This window comes from Rhinoderma darwinii, chromosome 3, assembly GCF_050947455.1.
Source record: "Rhinoderma darwinii isolate aRhiDar2 chromosome 3, aRhiDar2.hap1, whole genome shotgun sequence".
NCBI lineage: Eukaryota > Metazoa > Chordata > Amphibia > Anura > Rhinodermatidae > Rhinoderma > Rhinoderma darwinii.
Window position 1 is genome coordinate 226486628 of NC_134689.1, and position 12323 is coordinate 226498950.

General features: G+C 41.6%; 1 protein-coding gene across 5 annotated transcripts in view; it reads left to right on the forward strand.

Moving 5' to 3' along the window:
- The window catches only part of SFMBT2 (Scm like with four mbt domains 2), a 214270-nt gene that overhangs the window by 162478 nt on the left and 39469 nt on the right, over positions 1–12323 (forward strand). For all 5 annotated transcript variants that reach the window (XM_075857477.1, XM_075857472.1, XM_075857473.1 and 2 more), the window contains 2 exons: positions 10736–10812; positions 11617–11756. In XM_075857477.1, coding sequence (XP_075713592.1) covers positions 10736–10812; positions 11617–11756 — 217 coding nt within the window. The remainder of the gene's footprint in view (positions 1–10735; positions 10813–11616; positions 11757–12323) is intronic.

Sequence of the window (12323 nt, forward strand, 5' to 3'; positions counted from 1 at the left end):
GTAACTGTTTCAGCACCCTGGACAATGACTTCCGATCACAATATACATCAGCCTGTAAAAAAAATAGAAGTTCCTACTTACCGAGAACTACCTGCTTCTTCCTCCAGTCCGGCCTCCCGGGATGACGTTTCAGTCCAAGTGACGGCTGCAGCCACTCACAGGCCAATCACAGGCTGCAGCGGTCACATGGACTGCCGCGTCATCCAGGGAGGTCGGGCTGGATGGGCGAAAGAGGGACGGGTTACCAAGACAACGGCCGGGTAAGTATGAATTTCTTTTACTTTTACTAGGGAAAGGGCTGTCCCTTCTCTCTATCCTGCACTGATAGAGAGAAGGGAAAGTACTCTTCACCTGAATACGCAATGGCTAGTCCGCATCAATTTAATGCCCATTTTAGGCAGAGCCGCAACAAAATCTGCATCGCAGATTATGTGCGGCATTGATGCGGACAGTGGCGGAAGAAATCCGCCACATCTGGTCATGCCCTTATAGGAGGTCTCGCACAGCAGTTGGTTTTATGATATTCAGATATGTTCCCTTCTTTGCACATGTAAATTAAGTTCACAGCTGCATGAATCAAATAGTAATATTGCTACTCATTCTTAGGGCTCGTCCACACGCAGTGGAATTGCTGCGTTTTTTTTTAGTCCGGAATTGCAGATGGAAAAAATGCAGCAGAATACAGTAGCAGCATAGTGGATGAGATTTATCAAACACGCGCTGCGTAAATATTCCGTGCAGAAATTGATCTGCGGTGCGTATTTTTTGGACTGCAGCATGTCAATTCCTGCTGCGGAAAGTGGACAGAATTGCTGCATTTTTCGGAGGAGATGTCACCATCTCCTAACATTGTGAAAAACGAAGCAAAATTACGCACCATTTTCTGCCGTAGAAACCACAGGAAATGGTGCATTTTTGCCGCAGTGGAAAGTCGGCTACTTTCAGCAGAATTGCTACAGAAATTTTCTGTAGCAATTCCGTTGCGTATGGACAAGTCCTTAGAGTACCGTATTGATGCAGTTTGAAAGCCATCGCCAGGAGTAGATTGTAAATGGAGGGGAAGTTTATTGGAGAGGTTCTATGTCTCCTATTTTCTTTTAATCCACTCCTGGTTGTGTCTTTAAATACTTCATAAAAAACTGCATCAAAACCGCACGTGAAAGTACCCTAAGTAATGCATGTACTATCTTCACCCAAATGAACTCCATTATCATATTCAGAGACGCAACGCATGATGTGCATTATTTCCCTAAGCAGATTGCGTGCTCCGTTGTCAGAATGGGTTCACAATAAGAAACATTGCTTAAATAGGTATTCTGGTCTCAGTAAATCATTATTATTTATTGGATAACGTTTTTCTAGTATTCTTTTTGCATAAAATCCATGATGGTTTTGAAGATTTCCATTTCAGTCATTGATTGAAAATCCATCCTGGTCATGTGATGATCACACAGCGGCACAGTTTATTACAAAACATAGTATATTAGGAAATTGCATACATTTTCCTTACATAATGACTTAACTTTCTTTGATAAAACCTGAAAATAATGTAGCACTGGCCTAGATGTTACTTGGGCTGTTTAGCTGGAAATCAAACCACTTCTGTGTGGCCCACAGCAAGCATGAGAGTCCCAATGCCGAAAACCTATTATGTGGTAAGGGATATCTTACCAGTTAAATATATTTAGGGAGATTGTAAGTGTTGTATATAATTTATCCCACCTACCACACGTGGCATGGAGGCCCAGGGCTGAATGTTGTTCACGCTTGCTCAACAGGAACAATACCTTGCATAAATAGATAAAAATGGCTGCCTTGTGAACACATAATTCGATCATAGTGAGAAGGACATTTAATAGAGCGACGGACACTCAAAGTCTATGGAAATGCCGAAAACAGCTGAGTAAAACTCCCCTCTGTCTCCGTCAGTCCCATAGACATTGACTGGAGCGACGGCTGCATCCTCACCACCGCTCCGTACAAGCTCTTCCTTGCAGGGGATGCAGTGAGGAGGATACGGGGGTTCAGGACCCCAGTTCTCCCGATCGGTGGTTGTCCTTGCTTTGGGGCCCCCAATGATTAGACAATTACCACCTATCTAATGGATAGGTAATAATCGCCAATTCTGGAAAAACTGACTTTAAACTGTTATGTTAGTCATCTGCATATATTCTTTATGAAGAAAAACTTTGCTTAAAAATATTATATTTTTAATGCATTTACGCCATTTATGGCACTATTTTGAAAAATAGGGTTTAGCGGTAGTGAGCTGACACATTTACTTTAATAGCCGAGATTATAGCGCAAATCTACGCCAGCTCCTAGCTGCGTAGATTTCCCTTTCAGGCTCATAGACAAGCAAAGATGCACCCAATTTAATAGAAAGCCTGTGCCTCTTATTAAATTAGGCATATCTTACTCAAGCTATTTTTATCTTAAGACTGGCGTATGAAATGCCAGTTTTAATAAATCTCCCACATAATACTTGCATTTGGTGTTTATGTGTTAATGCGTTGGCGAGTCAGTCCCGCAACAAGGGAATACCACTATCTGCTCAAATACATGCACATGATAAGAATAACGGATACGTCAACAGAAATTTGTTGATGGTTTCAAGGCAGCAATGGGATATTTGTTTGTACATTACAGAACGGAGACAAACGGAAATCATTTTAAATGGAAGCATTACCATTGAAATCAATTTTAATGCAAACGGCAGCTATGAGTTTCGATTGTCTTTCCGTTCATGGGTTCCTCCGACGAAAAGGTCTAGCGGAACCCATGAACGGAACCCGACACTGATGTGAATGAGGCCTTACAGAGTAAAAACCAATTGAACCAGCAGAAAAGTTTTTGAATATATTTGTGACAAACATGTGAGGGTTACCTTTGTTGCTTTGTAGCTGGTGTACAGACTAAAGAAATATAATGGGCCAATAACTTTCCATTCACTATGAGACATTCCTTACATGTCTAAGAGGATGACAAACCTTTTAACTATGCCGACAGGCTGAATTTGATGGCGAGTCAGTTATGGCTAAGCTGGAATTTTGATAAAAGTTGAACTGTGTGAAATTGTGAAGCAGAAATTCTTTGTCGTCTTGTGGTATCAAGTGGATACATCCTGATGGGAAGCTGGGTAGGAAGTTACTGATAATTTAATATACTTGCAGACATGTTGATGTGTTTTCTAACTCTATAAATGAAGTCCAAAAAAATTGTGAGGAGAAGGAGGAGGCAAATGGCTGCTGGACACATCGGCCCATTTCACACAGTTTTTTTTACGCTGATTTTGACGCGGAAAATGCGTCGGAATCAGTGCTAAAAAACAGCTGAAACTGCCCCCCATTGATTTCGGCTTTCAGCCGCTCGCTGGAAAAAAAAGCAGCATGCTCTTTCTTGCTGTGGTTTCGCCTCTGACCTTCCATTGAAATCAATGGGAGGCAGAGAAAGCATTTTTCGTTGTTTTTTTTTCCCGCGGACGAAAAACGCAGCGAAAATAGCAGCAAGAACGTGCAGGCAGGTCAAAATCTGCCTTTAAAATTCCTGAAGGAATATGCCTGCATATTCCTCTGTGTGAACATGGCCTTAGAAGGATTTTTTTTATTCATGGCTTAGTTTTAATTACAAAATGAGGCAAAAAAGGATCAAAGGAAAAAAAAAATGTCTTGCAATTTCTATATTTAATGCTCCTTTAAATGGTGGTTGTAGCAGCACTGTTTTATCGCAGAACTGAGTGGCAGGTCCTCCTTGTGTTCTCATAGGTTTCTTTTAGTTAGACTACGTTCACAGATAGTGGAAATCCTTTTGCGGATTTCACCCCTCAATGAAAAGAGTGATATACGCAGTGAAATTTTAAAATCTGCACAGCAGTTTAATTTCCATGTGAACATTTTCCGCAGCATGTGAATTAGATTACAAATCATATCCACTTTGATTCTACTGTAATGTCTGCTGCGCAAAAAGCGCGACAGGTTCAATAACTCTGCGTATTTCGCGCATCACGCACCCATTGAAGTCAATGGGTGCGTGAAAACCACGCATGCCGCACGGAAGCACTTCCGTGCGAACTGGGTGATTCGCGCACCAGCTGTCAAAAGGATGAATGTAAACAGAAAAGCACCACGTGCTTTTCTGTTTCCGAACATCCAAACGGAGTGTCTTTGCGATGAGCGAAGCCGGACAAGCGAACCGAACTTCACCGGGTTCGGTCGAACTCGTTTTGGCCGAACCCGGCAAAAAAATTATCGGTACGCGACGTCAGGAGATAGTCACTGTCCATGGTGCTGAAAGAGTTAAACTGTTTCAGCACCATGGACAGTGACTTCCGATCCCAATATACATGAAACTGTAGAAAAAAAAAAGAAGTTCTGACTTACCGATAACTCCCGGCTTCTTCCTCCAGTCTGACCTCCCGGGATGACAATTCAGTCCAAGTGACAGCTGCAGCCAATCACAGGCCAAGCACAGGCTGCAGCGGTCACATGGACTGGCGCGTCATCCAGGGAGGTGGGGCCCGATGTCGAGAGGCGCGTCACCAAGGCAACGGCCGGGAAGTTCTCGGTAAGTACGAACTTTTTCTTTTTTTTCAACAGGTTTTTCGATATTGTGTTCGGCATTCACTGTCGAGGGTGCTGAAAGAGTTAGCTCTTTCAGCACCTTGGACAGTGACGGCCGTCGACTAGCCTCATCTCTATGATGGCGGCTGCGGGAAAATCACGCAGCCACGCATCAGACACGGATGACACACGCAGCTGTCAAATGGTTTTTGCGCGCGCAAAACGCAGCATTGTTTGCGCGCGCAAAAACGCAACGTCCGTCTGTATCTCCCCTAACAGTGAAGAACAAGTGTTTCAGTATCCAGCAAAAACAATTTACAAAGCAGACATTGTATAGTATATTACCATTTAGATCTCTAGTGCCTTTTTCATTAGTCTTGACATTAACATAAGGAATCTCATAATACAGATTTCCGTCCATTACATGCAACATTAAAAAGCAAATATAACTTTTCAGGATAGAATTAGTGTTGTGTTGTTGATTTTAATGTTGTTTTTATTGACGCTGTAAAACTAAAAAATTTAATTGAAAGTGGCTGAAGTCCACAGAGACGTTTCCCTGGCAATATTGCCTTTTCTTTCGTTAACTTGGCATAGTGTTGGTATCAGACAAGCCATAAAAGCTGTTGTACTAAATGCATCATTACTGCGTGAATTTAGTGTTATGTCCTTGCGATTACACAGAGGTTTTGTAGAACAGGTATTTTCGTGTGCTTTTTACTTAGACGGTTTTTTTTATGGTATTGTGATTGTAATTATAGTAATTAAATTCTACCATGTCTTCTTAAATTTTACTATATTTAAGTAAGATCTAGAACTTCGTAAATGCATCTGCAGAATGGTAGCACAAGAGGCCTCGAGACTTAAAGGGGTTATACCAGGAAAAATATTTATTACCTATACACTGCATAGGTGATAAATGTGTGATCGCTGGGGGCCCCACCGCTAGGACCTGCACAAGGAGAAGGAGTTTGAATGGAGCGGTGGTCATTCCATCATATGTCTAAGGGGCTGACGGAAACAGCTTCTTAGCCCTCAGCATTATAGCTTTGTTTAGAACTTTCAGAAGACCATGTCTGTGATCAGCAAAGCTTGTGAGATTTACCTAGTGAAATTGCCCAAGATGTGAAATATTATTGAGGTTCTCCAGAATAATACAAATAAAGTCAAAGTTGTACTATCTTGAATAACCTGTTTAGGCCCAGTTCACTCTGAGGTTTTTTTTGCGCTGATTTTGATGCTGCGTCGGAATCAGCAACCAGAAGTGCCCCAAATGGCCCCCCCATTGATTTCAATGGGAGGCAGAGGTGTTATTTTACCCGGACGGCTTTTGGCCGCTCATGGAAAGATAAATGGCATTCTCTTTTTTCGAGTGGTTTCAGCCTCTAACCTCCCATTGAAATCAATGGGAGGCAGAAAAATCTGCGGCACTCGTTTTGAGTTTTTTTTGCAGCGTTATTTGCCTGCGTTTTTTTTGCATTAGCGTCAATGGCCTAAAAAAACACGGGCAAGAAATGCTGCAGGAAACGCGACAAAAAAAAAAGCTGAAAAAAACACTGGCAATTCAAAATCTGGCTCAAAATTCCTGAAGTAAGGGCAGGCTGTGGAATTCCGCTGCGGACAGTCCGCAGTGGAGTTCTCCAGCGGCCGTTTTTTACATTTGTTTCTATACATTTTTAGGAAAGTTAGTTCAGACGTTGCGGAAAACTCTGCTGCGGACCATAGGCTGCGGTGCGGAATTTTCAGTCCGCAGCATGCACTGACTGTTGCGTAGAAGAAGCGGAATTTCACTGCGGATTTCAGCCTTTGCAATGCAAAAACTGAAATCTGTGGCAAGTCCGCCGTGTTTTCTGCAACGTCTGAATTAAGGGCATGGCCAGACGTAGCGGATTTGCTCTGGAATTCCGCTGCGGACACTCCGCAGCGGAAATCCACAGCGGACCCGTTTCTCCATTGCTCTCCACAGCTTTGTGGTTGGGTTCATTTGCACGTTGCGGACAATTCCGTTGCGGAGCGTAGGCTGCGGTGCAGAATTTGGTGTCCACAGCATACAATGGTTGTTGCGGACGTGTGGCGGACTGTTTGCGGACTCATTGCGGAATTTCTCCATTGACTTCAACGTAGATTTTAAGTTCCGCAATGAATTCCGCAGATGTAATGTAGATATTATGTGTGCTGCGAGCGTATTGGTTTTTAACATGACATTTCTTCATTCTGGCTGGACCTATGTATTTCTAGGTCTACAGCCAGACTGAAGAAGTCAATGGGGCTCCTGTAATTACAGTTGACTACGTGTGTGCATCCATAATTACGGGTGACTACGTGTGTGCACCCGTAATTACAGGAGCGTTGCTAGGCGACGTCAGTAAATAGTCACTGTCCAGGGTGCTGAAAGAGTTAAGCGATCGGCAGTAACGGTTTCTGCACCCTGGACAGTGACTACCGATCACAATATACATCAACCTGTAAAAGAAATAGAAGTTCATACTTACCGAGAACTCCCTTCTTCTTCCTCCAGTCCGGCTTCCCAGGATGACGTTTCAGTCTAAGTGACGGCTGCAGCCAATCACAGGCTGCAGCGGTCACATGGACTGCCGCGTCAACCAGGGATGCCGAAAGAGGGACGCGTCACCAAGACAACGGCCGGTAAGTATGAAATTATTTTACTTTCACTAGGGAAAGTGCTGTCCCTTCTCTCTATCCTGCACTGATAGAGAGAAGGGAAGTACTTTCACCTCAATACACAGCGGCTAGTCTGCATCAATTTATTGCCCATTTTGGGCAGATCCGCAACAGAATCTGCAACGCAGATTCTGTGCGGCATTGATGCGGACAGTTGCGGAAGAATTCCGCCACGTCTGGGCATGCCCTATCTGTCAAATATGCAAATGCTGGTGCAGATTTGTTGCGTAATTGCCCCAAATCTGCACCAACATTTGCAGCGGAAAAATTCCGCCACGTCTGAACATGCCCTAAGAGCTGAGTGGCCAGATGAAGTAATGTGAACCAGATGTTGAAAGTGAAGCAATCTCTACCCCTTGTACTTGTATGCCTTCAGTTTTCTGACTGTGCCAATCTGAATATAATGTTAGCAATTAATATACAACACATAACAAGCTGTGAACTTGAGATTATTAACCCCTTCCCACTGCTTGCATTCTGGGCCCTAATGTCCAAGCCATTTTTTACATTTTTCCATTGTCTCATTCGAAGAGCTGTAACTTTTTTATTTTTGCGTCGGCATAGCTGTATAAGGTCTTGTTTTTTGCGGGACGACTTGCAGTTTTTATTGGTACCATTTGAGAGTAGATGCGACTTTTTGATCACTTTTTATCACATTTTTTTTAAGTCAGGATTAACAGAAAACAGCAATTTTTCCATTGTTTTTGATTTTATTTTTTACGGCGTTCACAGTGCGGGTTAAATAATGCAACAGCTTTATAGTCGGGGTCGTTACGGACTCGGCGATACCAAATATGTGTAACTTTTTTTCTTTATTGTAGTTTTTTTTAATCGTAAAGCATTTTGTAAGGGGAAAAAGTGGGTTTTTCATTTTTTTTTTCACTTTTTTTTTTAATTAACTTTATTAAACTTTTTTGACTTTTATACTAGTCCCACTAGGGGACTTCACTATCCTCCGATCGCTATTATAATACACTGCAATACTTTTGTATTGCAGTGTATTACTGCCTGTCCGTTTAAAACGGACAGGCATCTGCTAGGTCATGCCTGCGGCATGATCTAGCAGGCATTCGCTCCAGGCAGACCTGGGGGCCTTTATTAGACCCCCGGCTGCCATAGAAGACACAGACACTCGGCGATTTTATCGCCGGGTGTCGGTGGGAGAGAGATGGAACTCCCTCCCTCTCTCCAAAACCATTCAGATGCGGTGCACGCTATTGTGCACCGCATCTGAAGGGTTAAACGGGTGAGATCGATACTAATATCGATCTCACCCGGCAGAGTAGGGACGCCCCCAGCCCTCAGCTGCCTCTGGCAGCTGAGAGCAGGGAGATTTGACGGCTCCCTGCTCTGTTTACTTTATTCTACAGCAGCGCCGTAGAATGGCGGCGCTGTAGAATAAAGCCCATTAATGACCGCCGTGAAAAGGCTTATCGGCGGTCATTAAGGGGTTAAGCCATGTTTACATGTTGTAGATTCTGTAAAAATATTGGCGCGGATTCCGTCTGCACTGTTCATACAGAAGTACAACCATACAATTTCACATGAATAATTATCATAGATACAGTATTTTAGTGGATGGTGTACTCATTAACCATAATTATATATATGATATAAAAGAATGACGAACAATGGAAAACAAGACATAGACCATAAAGTAATGAAATATACCATAGAAGTATACAAAAACTGGTGCAATGGAAAGGTGAAGTAGTTGCCCATGGCAACCAATCAGTTTCCACTTCTCATTTTTGAGAGCCCCTTTGGAAAATGAAAGTAGCAGCCTAATTGGTTGCCATGGGCAACTACTCCCCTTTTCCTTTGCAAGAGTTTTGATATATCTCCACCAATGTGTATTGATAACTTACATAGCTGCATACGTTGAAAAAACTGACACAGGTCCATCATGTTCAACCTTTCTCACTCAATTACAAGTTTTTCATTTCTAAATAAATGATAACCCTCAATGCCATTTGTCAGTAAATAAACATCTGGCCTTTTTTTAAATGCAGACATAGTATCTGCCATCACTACCACTTGGGTAGGGCATTCCATAGTTTGACTACTCTAAGGCTGGGTTCACACGACCTATTTTCAGGCGTAACCGAGGCATTTTACGCCTCGAATTACGCCTGAAAACATGGCTCCATTACGTCGGCAAACATCTGCCCATTCATTTCAATGGGTTTGCCGATGTACTGTGCCGACGACTTGTAATTTTACGCGTCGCTGTCAAAAGACGGCGCGTAAAATAACAGCGTCGTCAAAGAAGTGCAGGACACTTCTTGGGACGTAATTTGAGCAATTTTTCATTGACTTCAATGAAGAACAGCTCCAAATTACGGCCGTAATTGACGTCTCGCAAAACGCGAGTATGAACAATTACGTCTGAAATGCAGGAGCTGTTTTCTCCTGAAAACAGCTCCGTAATTTCAGCCGTAATTGTCATTATCGTGTGCACATACCCTTTCTGTAAAGAACCCTTTCTTATATTGATGTCTATAACGTCTTTCCTCCAAACACAACTGATGTTCCCTGGTCCTTTGTAAAGTTGTTAGAAACAATAAATCATGTTCTAGTTCTTTGTATTGACCACACAATTATTTATACATGTTAATAAGATCACCTCTAAGACACTTATTTTTCCAAGCTGAACAAGCCCAATTTTTCTGTCCTTTCATTGTAAGAAAGACCTCCCATTCGATTTAATAATCTAGTAGTCCGCCTTTGAACCCTCTCCAGCTCTTGTATATTTTTTTTTACAATGCGGGGCCCAAAACTGAATGCCATATTCTAGATGGGGTCTCACAAGGGCTTTATATAGGGTGGTTATGGTACTTTTGAATCACAAGTTTTTTTGTTGTTTTCCTTTTATACACCCTAAAATCTTAATTTGCTTTTGCAGCTGCTGCTTGACCTTGATTACTGCTGCTTAGCTTACTTGTAACAGAATATCCAAGACCTTCTCTTTTTCTATTATACCCTTAACTACATCAGCAAGTTTAATCAACAGTGGTGGGTGTGAAAAAAGGATAAGAGATCCATGGTTTCCTTTTGTTGTGAAGACGCTTCAGGGAACCCAAATTTTTGGACAATAGTAACTCATATTACATATGGATGGTGGCAGCTGATGGGGCTTCTTGGCATTTCCAGGAGGTAGCTATATATCTCCGAGCCACTATGAGAGTGTGCATAAGACCATCTACAGTGCACCTAACCTAATATAGCTATAAGCTTTTTTTTTTTTACTATACACTGGGACATTGCGACAACTGGAACAAATAGCTAGGTCCGAGAAAGATTAAACATCATGGGCATGTGTCCTTTTTCAGCCTATATAACTCTGCTCTACCTGGCTGGCCAGGTTAGCTCATACACATATGCACAGTACAGCTCTTGTTTGGATGCTTATAATAAAATGATATAACACATAAATTATTTGATTACTAATATGAAACATAAACTTACAATCTTACAATTATTTTGTTTATAAGGTTGCCATCCTCAGTGCCTGTGGAGAAAATACCTCATGATCCTTGTCCATTCCCTCAGAATGACAGCTACTCAACAGGTACATTATGCTTCTTCTATCTACAAGCCTTAGTTATTTTCTAACGTTGACAGCTATTGATTTCTTCAACCACAGCAGCTCGCAGAAAGCTGGATTTCATTATGCCATTACAACCAACTGCTTCATCTGTCATTTCATTTGTTTGATATGAATTTATTTGTTGTTCAGTGATTTTCAAAGACAGCGGCGATCAATGCAAAGTATCAGTGGATCAGAAAGTAGTAATTAAGTCTTTTCGTTTATATGAAAACATATACAACTAATAATAACCTTTTATTCCTTGCATTTTAGCTATAACTTAAAAATTATATGTACATTTTAATAACTGAAATATTTAATTTCGACAGGATCGATATCAACCCTGTTTCTCAGTTGTTTTCCAGTTGTATGTAAAAATTGTTTAATAATAATAACATTATATAATGAATAGTTATGCACCTTTCCAATATACTTTATGTATTAATTGTTTAACCTTTTCAACATAACTAGTGCTGTCAGTGAATGAAAACATTGTTGTTGTATTCAGAGGCTGGAAACTAACAGTATTCCGCACAGGTAGACATCTCACAACAATGCATTCAGCTTCTGAATGTAAACAAGAACGTTTCCATTTACTGGCAGCAAGCAGAGATCTTGAAAACTGTAAGGAATTGATTTACACAGTATATTAGAATGTTGCAAAACTTGTTATTATACAATGAATATATTTAATTTACCTAAATACAGGAAACGTCTTTTCTTTAATAAATAAGAGTCGCAGAGCAAATAATAATTGTTATATATTATATTGCTGATTGTGTTTAGGAACAACCAATGGAAAATATTGCTGCCCTCAACTGTTCATCAACCATCGCTGCTTTTCAGGACCATATTTAAATAAAGGCAGGATAGCAGAACTACCTCAGTCAGTGGGTCCTGGTAAATGCGTTCTGGTTCTTAAAGAGGTATGTTCTTCATTTATCATACCAATCTAATAAAAAATCATTTTGCAAAGTAGATAAAATGATTAAAAATCCTGCCAATTTTCAGCAATTATTCCTGAGGTTGGTGTGTATTGGTTGCACCCTGTCTGGTTCTTTATGCTGCCGTATCTGATACCACAGCATATGATAGAGGGATAGATGCTGAGCGCCATGACATATAGGTTTATATGATTTGAAGCAGGATTTCTGAGTAAAAAGAAGAGTAAATCCTGACAGGACTCCTCAGAGAGTGGCCGCTTTCACACGAGCGTTATCCCATGCTTTTTTTCCGCCCGTATTATGGACGCAAGACCCGGACCTCCCGCCGTTCATGAGAATGGAGATAGAGCAACATGGGTTCTATTGTGCTCTAACTTTGGTTCTCATGAACGCCGGTAGGTCCGGGTACTGTATCCATAATACGGGCGCAAAAGAGCACTCGTGAAAGTGGCCAGACAGTGAGAGTCCTGCAGATCCCACCCAAACAGAGTGATTCCCAGCTTTCCCTGTATACACGCTGATCGGGCAGATATAAATCGCCGGACATGT